A 17,429-nucleotide genomic window follows, 5' to 3' on the forward strand; every position below is an offset into this window, starting at 1 on the left:
AGACTGGAGAGGCCCGAGGGTATGTGGTATGAGACGGAGTACCAGCTGCAGGACGTGGAAGAGAGATGGCCGCTTCTTCCGGCAGCGACAAGAGTAGGAGAGAGTAGCAGCAGCAGCAGCAGCAGCAGCAGCAACGGGGAACAGAAATCAACACAAGCAACCGCAGGAAAAGGCGTGAGGTGATGTGAGGCAAGGTGGTCGACAGTGTAGGGACAGTTGGGTCTCGTGAGGAGAGACGCAGACGGACGCTTGGGTCGGTTTGGGTTCCTCTGGCTCTGGGGGGTTCGGCTCGGGAGGTCCAGGCTCGCCCACATTAGTCTGGGAACCGTATGTCGTGGCTCGAATGCGGGCTACAGAATTTTGCGACTCTCATGCAGCATCCAGGTCGTGACTTGCAGATGTCCAATAAGACAAAATCCCCGTTGAGACTTTAGGCTTTCGGGCGGGCCCCAATGCCACCTTTTCCTCACACCGGGGAACCAAGCTGCATCTTCCAATCTGTACGCCTCCCACCGAACGATCAGAAGGACAGAAAGGCCATTCGCATTACGCCCAGTCACACAGCACGCCTAGCGATGCTGAGGTGGACGAAGTGCGTGGGAGATCCGGGCAGAAGAGGAGGCGAGAGTCGCTGACTGATCATGTGTGTGAGGAATCATTAATCATTCCGAGACCCAGGGATGGGGAGACTTTGGCGAGACTCTGGGGGTTCATCTGAACCCCTGACTAGACACCGGACGAGACCCTTCAAAGCTCGGCGCCGCCCGCTCTGAACGCACTCAAGGTCAATCAGTAGGGAGGGCTCTTGGTGCGGCTCGTCCTGGCGAGCCTGGCCAGCCTGACTCCCCGTCCGGCAGCCATCGTCAAACACACCGCCACAAGGCCGTCTCAAGGTGGTACAGGCTGCGGCCGCATGACGGGCCATTGCCTTTCTCCCTGCTCGTGTCCCCACTGAGGTGCCTGAGTGCGGAGCAAACGGATCTCTTCACGGCGAGAGAGCGTGCTTCTGCTGTAAGAGCCGCATTAAAGGAATGGCTGGGCTGTGGGCGGGCCTGCTGTTGGCTGCGGATGGGAGTCCCAAACTGGGAAGCGCCGCGGCCCGAAAGTCCTTCTTGTCCCCCTCTCTGTGGGCAGATCTGCACCGGGATTTCGCACGAGAGACGGCCGGCAAATTGTTGGGGAAAATTCGAGATTATCTCTGCTGATGGTTGTCCATCCTTCGATAACAATGTGGTTCGAGGAAAAGGCCGTTGCGTCGATGGATTCTGATCATGCACGTGCAAGTGGAAGGCGACTTTGAATTGAGAAGTGGAGAGGCAGGAAGTCCATTGCTTTGGAGCTGCCCCACCCCAGCCGTGTCCCTAGTGCTGTCTTATCTTATCGCCATCTCCAGAAATTCTTTCTGGATGACCTCACCCTCGAAGTCGACGGCTGCAACTACCTAACTCAATTGAACTTTTTTACTGGCAATGACCTGACTTCGATATGGCTCCGCGATGCTCAGGCGGATCACCACATTTTCTGCCTTTCTTATACCCCTCATTGTTCCTGACTAAGGCCTCAGGAGCGTCTCGCCTGGCCACCACAGCAGTGCAAGTTCGACACCACATTGCCGAGCCAGCGTCCGGCGAGCCAGCATCCTCCAAGCTTGACCCACGGGCTGACGACTATTACGTGACAAACTTTGCCGACAAAGCAAAGCTCAACATCTACGCTGGCGCGGGCGGCGGCGGTTGTATCAGCTTCGCTCGCGAGGCCTACTTGCCCGATGGCCCGCCCAATGGTGGTGACGGAGGCCACGGTGGCAACGTCTACATCCAGGCAGTCCACGGTGAAACATCCTTACACAAACTAGCCCGGAGGCGATTCATCAGAGCGACGAGAGGGACGAATGGGCAAGGGAGCAACAAGGCAGGAAAGCGTGGCGAGGATGTCATCATCACAGTGCCCGTGGGCACGGTTGTCCGCGAGCTCAGCCGCGAGGACCCTGAGATCGAAGAGCAGTACCGTCGGCGGTTATACAAAGTACGCAAGGCCCTACCGAAGCCGGAGGACAGCAGCCCTGACGGCCGGAGGGAGGGACTACCCGAGGAGCCGGAGTACGATAACCCAGAACTGGACAAGTGGATCCTGTACCCTGGTATATCGTCGTCCGAGAAGAAGAAGATATTCGTCCCCGATCTTCCCAGCCGGGACAAGCTCTTTGCCCAGCCTCCAGCCCCGATCAAGCTGGACCTGTCCAAGCCCATGGCGCGGCCCATCCTTCTCGCAGCCGGTGCACTCGGCGGGCTAGGAAACCCACACTTTGCCTCTCGCGAACGGCCCCGGCCGCTCTTCGCCACAAAGGGTGACAAGGCCATCTCCATGCAGATAGAGCTGGAGCTGAAGCTCCTTGCAGACGTCGGACTTGTCGGCCTCCCCAACGCCGGGAAGAGCACTCTCGTGCGAGCCCTAACCAACAGTCGGGCGAGGGTAGGCGCTTGGGCGTTCACAACGTTGCAGCCAAACATCGGCACCGTGGTCCTGGACAACAACAGTGGCAGGCCCGTGGTCACGAGCTACCACCACCAGGACGTGCAAGACAGCTGGGAAGGCGACACTGAGGTGGTACAAAGGACGAGGTTCACCATCGCAGATATCCCGGGACTGATTGAGGGCGCCCACCTGGACAAAGGCCTAGGCATTGCATTCCTGCGACATGTGGAGAGGGCCGGTGTCCTAGCATTCGTGATTGATTTGAGCGCGGGGAATGCGGTGAAAGCGTTGAAAGCGCTCTGGACCGAGGTCGGATTATACGCTCAGATGCGCGAGGAAGAAGAGCAAGACAGGGAACGTGAGGCAAGGATCGAACAAGGCCTTGGCCCTGAGGCTGAAGAGGAGGTATCATCGCCGTGGGGGCAGGACTGGCCTATCCATTCGGAATATCCTAATGAGCCAGCCAAACAGACAGGCCTGAACATTGCGGCTAAGCCATGGTTCGTGATCGCGACCAAGGGCGACTTGCCGGATACCCAGGAGAACTTCAAGGAACTGCGGGACTACCTGACTAAGGTCACTGGCGGCGACGAGCCCCATCCGAGTGGCATTGATGGCGCTTGGGTGAAGGACTGCGCGGCTATTCCGGTCAGTGCACTCAAGGGACAGGGCGTGGACAGAGTCATCCACTGGACTGTCGGATTGCTTGATGGGTGAGAGCATACGGTGGTTCGATGCTGTAGGATTGTACTGTACTATGCGAGAGAATGTCCCAACGCTATGTCAAACTTCCAGGCCTGCAGAACGTCTGTATATGAATGATTCGGCCAGCAGGATTTCCAGTAGAACGCATTCGTAGGGTGTGTATATTGTCATCCACGGTTAAAAATACCATGAGGTCTTGTCTCCTTCCCCACAGGGCAGTTAGTTGTGCCACCAACGAGACCGGAGCTCATGGTGTGCGAATTAAAGGGACCGTGCGGCTATCAACACCCCACCCCCACACTCTGTCAAGCTCCACCCCAAAGTTCTCAATTGCATTTTCAAATTTCTCGTCGCAAACTTTCTTGCCTCGACTCGACCACAGCTTCTCACAGAGCCATTTCCGGAAGCCAATCCTGACAAAATGGCAAAGTTCAAGGTATTCCTCAGCCAGATTCCATCTCGAATGCTATGTCAAGGCTTGCTAACTTCTTCAGGGTCGCGGAGGCAGAGGCGGGGGCAGAGGAGGCGGCAGAGGTGGTGGTCGTGGTGGTGGCGGCAAGCGGGAGAATCGTGAAAACCGTTACCGCGCGGACATCATCAAAGAGCATGAGAAGATGGAGCACTACTACAATGAGCTCCTCGAGCTGAAAGATGAAGAGAAGGTGGCTTTCTGGGACGCACTCCGTCGAGAGCTGCCCAACAGCTTCAGATTCTGCGGCTCGAAAGGGTAAGTTCCGTTGCGCTGCCATTGTTGAGCGCTGAGGAAACTGACAATCATTCTGCAGACATGCACTCACTGTCAAGCGACTCCTCGAGAAACGCTACATCCCCGAGATCGTCGAGATGACCAACTACGATGGCATGCCAGTTGAGGCCCCCCAACCTGTGCCTTGGTACCCCGACAACCTGGCATGGTGGATGACGACCCCCAAGAACGTCATCCGCCGCTACCCGCCCTTCGCAAAATTCCAAAAGTTCCTTGTGTCAGAGACCAGTGTTGGAAACATCAGCCGCCAGGAGGTCGTCAGCATGATCCCTCCCCTGCTCTTGGACGTTAAGCCGGGCCATGTCGTTCTCGACTTGTGCGCTGCGCCTGGAAGCAAGGCCGCTCAGCTCCTGGAGATGCTCCACCAGGGAGAGGAGGGCCGTATACTCAAGGCTCTGCAGATACACGCAAACGAGGATGGTCGCGAGGTTCCTGCGTACCCCGGCCTGGATACCGTCGATATGGAAGTGGATTCGAAGGATGATGGCCGTGCTACCGGTCTCTTGGTCGCGAACGACATGGACTACAAGCGAAGCCACCTCCTGATCCACCAGCTGAAGCGGCTCTCTTCACCCAACATGATCGTTACCAACCACGATGCGACACTGTTCCCCTCGCTGCAGCTTCCGTCCGAGAACTCGTCACAGGTTCAGTACCTCAAGTTCGATCGCATCCTGGCTGATGTGCCCTGCTCTGGGGATGGCACGCTGCGGAAGAATGTCAACCTTTGGAAGGACTGGATCCCTGGGAACGCCCTAGGCCTGCATCAGACCCAGGTCAGGATCCTCGTCCGTGCCCTACAGATGCTCAAGCCTGGAGGCAGAGTGGTCTACTCAACGTGCAGTATGAACCCTGTTGAGAATGAGTCCGTTATTGCGGCGGCTATTGAGCGCTGTGGTAGCGAAAACGTCGAGATCTTGGATTGCAGCAACGAGCTCCCTTGTCTCCAGCGCGTGCCCGGAATGACAAAGTGGAAAGTGATGGACAAAGCCGGCCGTATATGGAATGACTGGAAGGAGGTCGAGGAATGGGTTGAGAAGGAGAGCAAGGACGGCCTCATTCCTGGGAAGCTGGTGCCTACCATGTTTCCACGCAAGCAGGACGAGGACACCCCAGCGATCCCACTGGAGAAGTGCATCAGAGTGTATGCGCACCAGCAAGATACCGGAGGGTTCTTCATCACCGCATTGCACAAGAAGAAGGAGTTCAAGGCCAAGCCTGAAAATTGGATGTCATTGGCAAACAAGGCATCAGAACCTGCGGCGACCCAAGAGAGCGAGCCACAACCGGAAGATGGCGCCGCGACGGCAGCGGCTCTCGTCAAGGCTGAGGAAGAGGGATCCATCGAAGCCAAGGTCGAGTCATCTGCCAAGCCTGCAGATACAAAAATGGAGGATGACGTGGAAATCAAGACGGAGGGCCAAGCAGCCCCCAGCGCTGGGTCAAGCAGCCCCCTGAAACGCGCTCGTCAAGATGACGGCGACGTGCAGCCTGAGGCTAAGCGTCAACAAACAGACGCTGCACAAGCACAGTCGGACGTGCCACCTACGGGCTACTACGACGGTGAGAAGGAGCAACAACCTCCGGTCGAGCACAAAGATACGGCCGAGCAGCAGAAGCAGGAGAACGGCGATGCCACCCAGCAGAAGGAGCAAACGACGTCTGATGGGTACGGTGACAAGGCTGCCAAGAAAGAGAACAAGCAACCATTTGAAGAGCCGTTCAAATTCCTTTCACCAGAAAACCCCGTTATCAAGAGCGTGCAAGAGTTCTACAAGATCTCACCCCGCTTCCCGACGGACCGCTACATGGTCCGTAACGCAATGGGCGAGCCAGCAAAGACCGTCTACTACACCAGTGCCCTCGTCCGGGACGTCCTGACAGCCAATGAAGGCCGCTCAACAAAGTTCGTCCATGGCGGCGTGAAGATGTTCATGAAGCAGGACGCCCCTTCGGCCGAAGTTTGCAGGTGGCGCATCCAGAGCGAGGGCATCCCCATCCTGCAGGGCTATGTCGGGCAGGAGCGTGTCGTGGTGCTCCGTAACAAGGAGACCTTGCGTAGACTCCTGATCGAGATGTTCCCGCGCATTGGGGACGGAGAGTGGCAGAAGCTGGACGAGATAGGCGAGCGGGTGCGCGACGTGGGCATGGGGTGTCTCGTGCTGCGCATCGAGCCGGACGGCTCCGATGAGGACTTCAGCGAGAGGATGGTCCTCCCGCTGTGGAAGAGCTTCCATTCCCTCAACCTCATGCTGCCAAAGGAGGACCGTAGCGCCATGCTGCTGAGGATTTACAACGACACCACTCCGCTGGTGAACAGTATTCTCAAGCGGGACCAAAAAGCAGCAGCTGAGAACAAGACTGAGGGCGAGAACGGTACCGAGGCGGAGCCTGAGGCCACTGCTGAGACGGTGACTGAGGGTGAAGCAGCCGCTGAGACCGAGGCCGGCAACGATGATGGCGGCGCTCCCGTGGATGCCATGGAGGAGGATACGCCAGCACCAGCACCAGCACCGGCGGCCTAGTTGGCGCCTAGCTTCTGCGGCTGGTAACCTATCAGCACCGCACAGGATATCTGAACCTGTTGGACATTTGTTTCGAAAATGGCGTTTTGGCTTAAGGAGATGTAGAAAAGTTTGAGAAAATTGAGGCCAATTCACACCCGCTTGATGCAAGCTGGTTCGTGCGAAACTCGAACCAAAGAGCCGCTGGATGTCGCACCTGACTTCCAGCGCATGGGAGCTTGCAACTGATGATCGCATGACTGCCATGACATGTATGCTGTGAGATGTAAGATCCGCGGTAAGTGAAGAGTCTTAGATCCTGCCATACAGGTCGAGGGGAATAAAGATGCCAAAGTGCAGCTTGAGTGCTGTCTGTCTCAAGCGGAGTGAATTAAACCCGGTTAAGCTACAGATGCCTTAGACCAAATAGGCCAACATCTACGCAGCACACGCCTCACACTCACACGCTCACACACACGATGATACATACAACTCATGTACGTACTGGACTACCATCACTGGTTCTGTTCATTGCAAAATCAAATTCAATACACATTAGACCGCCATGATGGGCCCCTTCGGCACTCAGAACTTAGCCAAACGCCACTTCGAATACAAACAATCACATATTTGCCAGACCAGGTCTTTCTTGCCACAATTCACTACTCCAACCCATTTTGAGCCCGGAAATATATCAAAGAACTAAAAGCGTTCCGACTAGTGCCAACTAATAGCCGCCCACCCCCCGTGGGAGCCGCAAATGCTCCCGGTCCCGTACGAGAGCTGGTCGTCAGCCAGCGCCACGTACACCGGCGCAATCTCGGCCGGCTGCTGCACCCTGACGATCGGCTCCCCGACAGGGATTTGCGCGTTGAGGTCCTCGGGGGTCAGGCCGCCGTACACGAGGAGCGGCGTGTACGTGTAGCCGGGCGCGACGCCGTTGAGGCGGATGCCCTGCTTTATGAGCTCGGCCGCCGCACCGCTGATGAAGCTCCGCAGGGCCGCCTTGGAGGCCGAGTAGGCGACCGAGCCCTGCTGCGAGATCAGGCCCGCTACCGACCGAGTCGGTGACGACGATGGAGGACCCTGGGGGTAGGAGCGGAGCGGCGGCCTGGGTGATGTGGAAGTTTGCGTAGACATTGACCTTCATGATGTCGTCCCAAATTTCCGGAGACAGCTTGGTGATTGGCTGAACCGGCCCGATGCCGCTATTATTGTATCACTTCAATCGGTACCTAGTTCAAAAGCCAGTGCATTATTATCTACGAGATTTAAACTTACCCGGCGTTACTGACGATCAGATCCAGGGACCCCAATTTCTTGCGGGCCGTATGGACAAGCTCATGACAGAATTTCTGGCTTCTCAGGTCCCCAGGGATCCGGACCAGCTTGTGGTCTACACGAGGGTCCTTTTCCAGGAAATCGGCCAAGGCTTCGGCATCCTTCTCCTCTTCGGGCAGATAGTTGATGGCAACCTTGGCACCCTCCCGGGCAATGGCGACTGTAGTATCGGCGGTCAGCTGTCAAGTATAAAAGAACAAAGGTTTGTAGTCAAGAGATAGGGGTGGAACGGAACGGCATCTGCCAATGGCCTGCCTCACAAGTAGCGAGACAGCCACAAATACGGCAGATGTGAGTATCACGAGACGAGAGAAAGAGTATCTTCAAGCTGCTTACTGACTACTGCCCGCCCTATTCCCGAGTCACCGCCCGTGACGAGAGCGTGCCTGCCCTTGAGGCGCCCGCTGGCAACGTAGCTCTTCTCGCCGCAGTCAGGCGGTTATTTGAAGCTAGTCTGCAGGACTTGCTTCGGGTAGGTGTTGGGTGGCAATTCGAACTTGAAGTCTTCATAGCGGGTGAGAGGGTTAATAAGCTTGTGCTTCTGCTGGGTGGACTCCATTGTGGTATCTGGCTGTGTCGATTTAATATACTGAGTAGATGGGCGATGAAATGTTCTAGTAGTTAACAAAGAGGTATGTATGGAATCATAGATCTCTGGTCAAAATTTCAATCAGTCCCCTTTTATACCTCTGGACCTACGAAGAGGAAGACGTCATGTTGGTCTTTGGACAGCAATGAATGACGCCTCGGTCATAAGGCAATACTACCGAGCATCGTCATTGCGAGATTGTTTGATACGGATTGGATAAAACCAAGAGCTCAGGGAGGATTGTCAAGTATCACACTAGAATGATCGAGTTGCTTACTTCGTGATCTTTTCATATCTTGTGCTTGGTTGCGTGAGATGAAAATCCCATGCTCGTCTGATTTGTCTTTTGTAGCCAAGTTACACACCACCTTCGGAAGAGCGAAAACGGAATCATCTCACATCACCGAAGGGTGTTCAGGTCAAATGCGTGATTAGATCAAGTTCATTCCAGCCGGGGTGATCTGTGGAGAGAATCCTAATGCCACACTCGTCAATTGATACAAGCTATGTAGCGATTGGTCAAATCTAACACTCAAGCTTGGAACCAAATAGGAATCCAGCTGCAGATGATCACTTGTACCGAATTTACCGATGACTTCTTCAATAGCCCATAATCTGACTTACGGAACAGCTTACACGGATTAATATTCCCCCGTAATACGCCGCCGGTAATAAACCAATACAAACATGATTCCCAAGCAAGACTCGCCGATGCTTTCGGGCCCTTGCGTCCTGTCGAATACTTTTCTTACCCCTCACTGGCGGTGTTACAAACGCACCTCAGTACAATACAGCCCACACTGGCACCCTTGTCACGATGGCGACTTCGTTCACTGTGCCAGAAGACTTTGGGTCTGTTGAAGCCTATTTCAAAGCCCGCGAATCGTTCATCAACGCAGAGCGAGCTCTGGGTGTCGAAAGCAAGGCGAACAGGTCGGACCTTGAGGCCCAAGCTCAAGAGATCGTGCAAAGGCTGAAAAAGTGGGAGGAGTACAATCATCATGGTATGCAAATCGACGGCTCTGGCTGCGAAGCCGGTCACCGATTTCTCCATGGTCAGGATGCTATTGAGAACAGCAAACTTTTCAAGATTGCCCAGAAGGCACCCAAAGGCTCACTCCTACATTGCCACTATGACTGCATCCTGCCGCCGCAGACCCTTCTGCATGACGCCAGGAAGCAGGACAGACTACATATCAAAACTGATTGTCCATTGACCACGGCGGGCTTTTTCGCCTGTGCGCTGCCACAATTCTGTGTACTGCCTCAAGCTGCAGACTTGAGTGAGACAACAAACTTGTTCAGCAAGGCCTACGTTGCTGGATCGTGGATGAAGTATTCCGAATTCCTACGCTTGTTCCCAGGTGGCCCGGAGAGGGCAGAGGCATGGCTCATTAAACAGATGGTGATTACCTCGGATGATGCATACCATCCGCGCCAGACCGTGGATGGGTAAGCCGGGCTCGAATTTTCCTCTAAATCAACCGACTGCTAACTCGTGGCAGAATTTGGAGGGAGTTCATGCGCAGCGTCATGGTGCTGCGCTCGTTGCTCTGCTACGAGACTGCATACAAAGGCCACTTTAGGAGGATCCTTTGGAGGTTCGCCGAGGACGGCATCTCTTATGCAGAGATCCGACTCGCCATGAACTACATGTCCACTATTCAAAGCGATGACGGCACACGCGAATATGGGCACGGAGAGATAATGCAGATGCTGGCCGATGTGCTCAAGGAAGAGACCCCGAAGATACAAGCGTCAGGACTCACATTTTACGGTGTGAAGGTCATCTACGCCGTTTTGCGCTCAGCCCCTAAAGAAGCTATGAAGTGGTGTATGGACACATGCATTGAGCTGAAGCAGCAATTCCCTGACCTGATTTGTGGTAGGTGTCCTTTTGGTAATTCAGTCTTGCGCGTCGCTAACAAAGACGTGACAGCTTTCGACTTGCAAGGCCAGGAAGACCCTGGACATCCACTCACGTACTGGATCCCAGAGCTTCTTGAAATGCGAGCCAGGATCAGAACATTAGGCCTTGATCTGCCGTTCATCTTCCACGCAGGCGAGACCCTCGACCATGGAGGCGATACAGACTCGAACCTCTTCGATGCCATTCTTCTGGGAACAAAACGAATTGGACATGGTTTCAGCCTCGTCAAGCACCCTCTATTGATGCAGCTTTGCAAAGAGAGAAACATCGCGATTGAGACCTGCCCGATATCAAATGAGGTTTTGGGGCTCTGCCCAACGACCAAAACGCACCATCTCCCTGTCCTGTTATCGAATTGTGTCCCTTGCACTATCAACAGCGATGATCCTGGATCCTGGGGGTTCGTCTTCTAGCCATTGAGATGCCCATTCCGATGAAGCGGTACATGAAGCTGACAATCATGCAGAGCAAGCGTCCTGTCTCACGACTTTTACCAAGCCTTGATGGGAACCAACAACTTGTCTCTGCTTGGCTTGCGGGTCATTGTCGAGTGGAGTATTGAGCATAGCTGCATGAGCCCTACCATGAGGGAGAGGGCCACCAAGGACTTTGCCGAGGCCTGGGTCAAATTCTGCCAGTGGATCATCGACGCCCACGAAAAGTAGTAGTCGAAAGAGTAAAGACTTGAAATAGTCTGAAAGCAAAGCATGCGATGGCGTTTTATTGTGAACGGATTGGCCCACGAGGATTAGAGCTGTTCAGGTATTCAACACGGAACAGCAAACACAGGATGCGTGGAAAAGAAGCAATGAGGACGAAGACCGTTTCCATTTCAACACTTGGAAGTATTGAATGGTGCAAGAGAATTAGAAAGATGCATTCTCAGGCTTCCCAAACGATGACTTTTTCCAAACTGCCGCTCTATTTTTGCAGACTTTCCTCCCCTTTTGGTACTACCCGGGCTCAGAAACTGTGTCTGTGTAGTCATATGATGGAAAGCCTACAATATTCTCACAGTCATAGGCTTATCGTATTTGTTGATTCTTGATGAATTTATTCAACAATTGTACAGCTTTCCACGCGTGTGGATGTTGAAGCTTCAGGCTTGATGTGCAGAAATCTCAATCTGAGCGATCCTCAAACTATTTCATTGCCTAATTTACAACATTGGCTGGTTCATCAGCTACGAACGCCGTGCGGATAGCTTGTTCAAAAGGTGTTCTAGATATCTTGTGATCCAGAGTCGCCCTGCCGCCCAGATAAAAGCACTTTCAATCCCAAAGCGTGTGCCAGAGCGGCTACCTTTTGGCCTTAACATCGTCGGCAACACATTGCGCAAGAAATTACTTTGAGATGGGGTATTTGTCTGGGTGACCGAACTTACTCAGGACACCCCGGTCGTTGGCGAACCAGAGATCTGTAAAAGTCGAGTCAAATTAAGCTTTTGCGGGAAGACCCGCTTTAGATCAAGTGCGGCAAGAACACAGTGTGTGTGATACCTTCGTTTAAATCTCCATACTCATTGACTGCATATTCTGGTCAACGTACAAACAATGGCAGACGGCACGCTACCATGCAGGTTTAAGCACCATGGAAGGGTTGTATTTGCGGAGCCACTTTAATACTGTTCGGTATTTGTTTCTTCGCAGTGATAAAAACTGTCCTACATGTTACTTTTCTTCGTGAATAGTCGACACATACATGCAGCTACGCATTGCTTGTTTTGATAAACGCAATGCTCGTTGAAGCTCCTGTCAGCTCTTCTGATATTCGTACGAATTAAAGACCAAGAGAAAATACGGAGGGTATTCAATCTCCTTTGCGAGTAACTCTCCTGGAGCCATGTAACTCGCAATTGCCTTGTGATGCCGCTAATTGAATACCTTTGAGGCTTTCCAAAATACGACAATGTGCTCGCAGTCCCTTCTTTACTAGGATCAGATCGTTGCAAGTAGATGATTCAGCACTGGCTAGGATGGAGTGGACAATATTGACGATTATGCATTTTTCTGCTCGTAGCGATCTGCGACACTGCATCACTTTGCCAGCCCAGCCCAGCCCTGTCCGGTAATCTGAATTAGGAGTTATTGCGCATTGTTTGAGCTGAAATGGGAAGCTCGGTGCTGTCTTGGTCGTGAGTTGAATGACTAGAATCAATCACGAAGCCAACGGACCCGAATTATCGTTGGGAGGAAATTCCGATCGTAACTCCGGGTGGATTTCAAGGCCCCGTGCAAGGACTCCACTTCTCGCCTAATGACTGGCCGTCGAATGCCGATTGCACAATCGTGAGAAAAGTGGCCGTACAGCGCAAGCAAAGCGCGTCAGAGAATCACCTTGGTTGCCCTCCCCTCACCCATCAGGTTCCGTCGACAGTCTCCGAAATTCACGCCACGGCGGCTTGCGATCTATCTTGCTGTTTCATGCCCACCACCATTGTCAAGCAAACCAACGGACATAGCCACCATGTTCGCCCTCCACATGCGAAAAGCAGGCCAAAAATGAAGCTCTGCTTCACGATCAAACGAATCTTCTGCCCCGGAAACAGCTCCTGATCGTCTTCGGCACAATGGCGTCGGCATTTCTGGTAGCCTATGCGGACCAGAATGGTATTGCAGTGGCTTTGCCTACCATGGCTAAAAGACCTCAACGCTGCGGACACAATCGCCTGGGCTGGCACGTCATCGATGATCGCAAACACTCTTTTTCAGGTCCTTTACGGTCGCCTGTCGGACATACTCGGGCGGAAGGTCATCTACCTCTCGGCAGTCGCCCTCCTCGCCGTAGGCGATATCCTTTGCGCAACGGCAGTCAACGCAACGATGCTCTGTATCGCCCGTAGCCTTGCTGGAATCGCTATAGGGGGCGTGTTACAGTACGCTATATAGGTGATAGCCACGGTAATGCTCTCGGCATTACAACGTCCCTCTTTTGTGGTGTTTTGGCGCAATAGGCTTTCTTGTGCCGTAACAGGGCGTTAACTCCCTGACGATGATGATTGTCTCAGAAATCGTTTCGTTACGAGTGCGAGGTCGCTACCAGGGAATATTGGGAAGCTGTATCGGCCTTGGGAACACTATCAGGCCCTTCATGTCGGCCGGGTTCACCCAGAGCTCGAAAACTAGCTGGAGGGGCTTTTCCCTCCTAATTGCTCCCCTAATGGTCTGCTCGGGGATTGCCTCCTTCTTCCTCCTCCCGCCAACACCTATGCCAAAAGGTCAAGCTCTCCAGAAGGCTCGCCTTGTCGACTGGTGGGGGCTCGTCACTGGGACGGTGGCCATTGTTCTCCTCCTTATCCCGGTCTCTGGAGGAGGATCATATTTCCCATGGAGCTCGCCACTTGTTATCTCGATGCTTTCTATTGCAGGGGTTGCAATAGTAGCTTTCATTCTGGTTGAGTGGAAGGTCTCCAAGTTGCCGATGGTTCCGATGGTTCCCATGAGGATGTTCAAAACACCAGCAGTGGCTGTGATTCTGCTACAGAACTTCCTCTTTGGTTACGTGTACTACTCGGAGCTTTACTACCTACCTATCTACTTTCAGAATGTTCGCCGAGTGTCGCCTATTGTGTCAGCCGCATTGTTGACCCCACTGGTCATTGCCCAGATGATATTTTCGGTTGGGTCCGGGTTCTACATTTCCAAGTTTTCCCGGTATGGTGAAGTCATATGGGGTGGCTTCGTGTGCTGGACACTGTGAGTTCTCCTTAGCTGGTGTCCTGATCACGACATGGAAAATAGTGACTAACACCGTAGACTTCTGTTCAGTGGATCAGGTCTTCTTTGCATCCTCGGCCAGGGCTCCAACCTCGCCGTGCCAATCATTGCGCAGATCATCATTGGCGTCGGCGTTGGGAACGTGTTCCAGCCGTGCCTCGTAGCGATTCAAACTCATTCGCCAAAGGCGCTTCGCGCCGTGGTGACCTCGAACCGCAACTTCCTCCGCGCTCTTGGCGGTGCGGTTGGCCTTGCCTGCTCAAGCCAGTTGCTACAGTCGTCCTTGCGCAGAGCTCTGCCGGCCGAGCTGAGACATCTGGTAGCTCCTTCATGCAAGTTACCTGATATCGACAGTCTTCCACCCAGCCAAGCTACTGAGGTGGAGGCGGCGTACGCTCAGGCAAGCCATGATGTATTCATCTCCATGGTCCCAATTATGGGCCTCTGCCTGGTTCTCTGCGTGTTCATCAAGGACCACGGCCTGTCAACAACGGAAGTTAAGCCAGCTGCTCAGGACCCTGAATCAGCTCCACCACAGCAGCAGGTACAGGTACAGGACTCTGGCAAAGACGTGAGCCCCACGGACACTGGAAGCGCCGGAACCGACTCCGAAAGTGGTGGAGGGAACCTGGCAGCCCACGCCAGTCAACCAAAATACTAGCAGTGGGGTTCATTCACTGCAACCTTCCTCATACCGTGATTTGAATTGTCATCTCGGGAATTTCCAACTGGAGATACTAGACTACCCAAGTAAGGGAACCGCCCTAAGTACACACGGGGCCGCTAATCCGAAAAGAAGACAACAGAAAAGGGGGGAAATAAAATGAACCCTAATATTACAATGAAAGAAGACGTGGTATGAAACCCAGGCTTGCACTAAAAGTGAAATAGAACCTAAATAATGGTAAATAACAGCTAAAGAGTGAATGAGTCGACGACAAAAGTGGAAAGAGGAATGTGGAACAATTTGAACACAAAGCCAGACAATGAGCAAACTAGAGTCAAACATCATTCATTCAACCTATCGGTTTCTTTCTTTTCTTCCGCCTCCCGCGCCCAGCATCAGAATCTCCTTGCTCAGATGCAGCACCTTCCCGTGCCGGAGTCGCAGACTCAGAAGTTGCCACTTGGCCACTACTGGTGGCGTCCGAACTGACGCTAATTCGAAGCTGACTAGCACTTAACGACTGCGACTGACTTGCGGGTTGCTGGCCATTTCTTGCGGTGTTTCTAGGAGTCTGCGACCCAGTAGTTCTCGCAGAGGCTGTAGCTCGCTTCTGCTTGTTGGTCTGAGCCAAATGCACCAGGCGTTCGTATAGCCCGTGCGAGTAGAAATCATCCCTTCGAGGAAAGTCTGCTTCACAATTTCTTCGGTGCGTCTGGAATTTTCCTTCTACCTCTTTGATGGCCTCCTGCAAACGGACTCCAAGTTGTCCAACGCCGTACCCGAGCAGAATCTTGGCGAGCTCTTCCACAACCTTCTGACGAGCGAATTCGCCACCACCGCCAATGGTCGTATAATCGGCGAATTTGAATTCCAGTGGGTACCCTTCCACGATAGGGACCATGTCTGGGTCTTGATGGCAAGCTCGATGAATTCGGATCTTCATGGCCCCGGCTGTTGCGACGACGGAGAAGAACCTGACCTCGTCAAAGAAAATGTTCCTATATTTGTCCCCGTTCTCTATGTCGTTTCCTCTCTCATCTATTCCCATGTCGGCTTCCCTGAAGAACTCGTACATATTGTGTAGTGCTTGGCTTGCGTTGTTCAGGCTCTGGTAGATGGCAACCTTGTCGTCAACGCCCGTGTATGCTCTCTTTGCCTCGATTGTCAGGAAGTGGAAGGCCCGGTAGGTGTCTTCCCCACCAATACCTTCGTAACACATAATCTTCCGCGTTGCGGAAGGAAACACCTTCCAACTGTGGTCTGACGTGAACAGGGTTTCCCGTCGGAAGGCTATAGCAAGGTCCGGCATTGGTCGCGTGAGTAGTTTCTCGGACTTCTTTGCTGCCTCCGTAGGCATTGGCGGGCAGTTCCAGATGCTTTCGACTGCAAAGTCGAGTAATGGCTTGTTGGCACTGTTTTCGGCGGAGATAGGCAAAAGCTCGCTCTCATAAATGAGACGGCACCGGTCGATCATGGCCATCAATATTGTGCGCTGAAAAATCTTCTCAGAAAACTCATCCGAGCATTTTTCCAAGTCATGTGTCCAGAGCCTGTTCCGATACGCCGTCACATCCTGGTTCTCTTCTTCGGTTGCTGTCACAAGGCCCTTTATCTTCTGTTCAAGTGGGTCTCTTCTGGGTTCTGTGGGCCTTGTGTCCACGTTGCGGTACTCCTCAAGCCCTGTTCTGAAGACTTTTGGTTGCTTCGATGCTGATACGCGCCCGGCGTCTGTGTCCATATCTGGAACTGATAAGCTTAGGAATTCTAAGACTTCAATCGTGGCGTCGTCCAGCGGAGGTAAGTACCCGATCCTCTTGTAAAAGGTCTCCAGATCGTCCTCTGCGTCAAAATTGGAGTCTTCTGTTGAATCGGTTTCGGTGGGGCCCCTGGTAAGTTCAGAAGTTCTGGACCTTGCTTCGGCTGTTTCCACAGTTGGGAGTACACTGTGATCCTGCTCCAAGCCGGTGGCAAACGGGGCAGTCTGCACTCTGGCCTCGGCCCGTGTTTTTACAGTCGGTCGACTTCCTTGGGATTTCCCACTGAAGCTGCCTGGGCCGCCCGGATCCAAGAGGTCGCCTGGCTTACAAGTAGATCTCGTTACGCGACGTGTGACCCCCGGAACAGGCTGCGATACTCCTTGCCTGGGAACTGATGGTTGACCGCCGGGAATCAAGTCGACCTTGGCAGCAGCCGCACTTTTTCTTCATCTCAAACGTGAAGTCAGCGGTGATGTTATAGATAAATCGATAGTAGGTAACAAGGCTGTGAGAGGGGATCAAGGGCGTGACTCACCTAGGCATTATAGCGCTGTGCTTCACGACGGAGATCTTGATGTAAGTAAGCTTAACCTCTGTCAAGAACCCCTACTGGAAGGAACGCCTGAAAACAAGCCAGCGCCTTGTTACTCTATTGTAGCTCGACTCGCAGCAGGCTGGGCCCCTCTTCTGGTCTGTCGTTCTGATTACGAGGTTACCCGCAGGACCGGTGAGGAGTCTCTATATATCTCGATTGGTGCATTCCAGTCATGCAAGTGCTTGCCGTACGATTGCCTGCAGAATTAATATCAGCGAGCGGGACGGAGGCATGTGCAGAGCCACTAGAGCGCTTGGTAGTGTCTGCTATTGGCCATCTGATTCCGTGCCCCCACGTGGTGAACCAGAAGCGGACGAAGGAGCGCGGAATATGTCTCCTCTCCGTTCTGCGGGCCGATCTCGTACCTGTCTTTGCTTTGGTGGC

The 17,429-nt window shown here is 53.5% G+C and overlaps 5 protein-coding genes across 5 annotated transcripts; 3 read left to right on the forward strand and 2 right to left on the reverse strand.

The window, feature by feature from the left end:
* Positions 1 to 1,485: 1,485 nt before the first annotated feature.
* INS49_000057 (uncharacterized protein) lies at positions 1,486 to 6,471 on the forward strand (the record flags this gene model as incomplete). Its single annotated transcript, XM_043160895.1, has 4 exons — positions 1,486 to 3,171; positions 3,611 to 3,616; positions 3,675 to 3,907; positions 3,966 to 6,471. 4 exons carry the CDS (start codon positions 1,486 to 1,488, stop codon positions 6,469 to 6,471), a joined length of 4,431 nt encoding a protein of 1,476 aa, XP_043029401.1.
* Positions 6,472 to 7,167: 696 nt separating this feature from the next.
* Positions 7,168 to 8,350, reverse strand: INS49_000058 (uncharacterized protein; the record flags this gene model as incomplete). The annotated part of the gene is made up of 5 exons (XM_043160896.1): positions 7,168 to 7,482; positions 7,511 to 7,658; positions 7,732 to 7,951; positions 8,128 to 8,209; positions 8,255 to 8,350. The coding sequence occupies 5 exons, from the start codon at positions 8,348 to 8,350 to the stop codon at positions 7,168 to 7,170; spliced, it is 861 nt and encodes a 286-aa protein (XP_043029402.1).
* An 847-nt stretch (positions 8,351 to 9,197) lies between these two features.
* Positions 9,198 to 10,975, forward strand: INS49_000059 (uncharacterized protein; the record flags this gene model as incomplete). The annotated part of the gene is made up of 5 exons (XM_043160897.1): positions 9,198 to 9,384; positions 9,658 to 9,832; positions 9,886 to 10,265; positions 10,320 to 10,710; positions 10,777 to 10,975. 5 exons carry the CDS (start codon positions 9,198 to 9,200, stop codon positions 10,973 to 10,975), a joined length of 1,332 nt encoding a protein of 443 aa, XP_043029403.1.
* A 2,941-nt stretch (positions 10,976 to 13,916) lies between these two features.
* INS49_000060 (uncharacterized protein) lies at positions 13,917 to 14,687 on the forward strand (the record flags this gene model as incomplete). Its single annotated transcript, XM_043160898.1, has 2 exons — positions 13,917 to 14,005; positions 14,078 to 14,687. The coding sequence occupies 2 exons, from the start codon at positions 13,917 to 13,919 to the stop codon at positions 14,685 to 14,687; spliced, it is 699 nt and encodes a 232-aa protein (XP_043029404.1).
* Positions 14,688 to 15,042: 355 nt separating this feature from the next.
* On the reverse strand, positions 15,043 to 16,993 carry INS49_000061 (uncharacterized protein; the record flags this gene model as incomplete). Its single annotated transcript, XM_043160899.1, has 2 exons — positions 15,043 to 16,894; positions 16,986 to 16,993. 2 exons carry the CDS (start codon positions 16,991 to 16,993, stop codon positions 15,043 to 15,045), a joined length of 1,860 nt encoding a protein of 619 aa, XP_043029405.1.
* Between the last annotated feature and the right edge of the window lie 436 nt (positions 16,994 to 17,429).

Source organism: Diaporthe citri (assembly GCF_014595645.1).
Source record: "Diaporthe citri strain NFHF-8-4 chromosome Unknown scaffold_1, whole genome shotgun sequence".
Taxonomy (NCBI): Eukaryota; Fungi; Ascomycota; class Sordariomycetes; order Diaporthales; family Diaporthaceae; genus Diaporthe; species Diaporthe citri.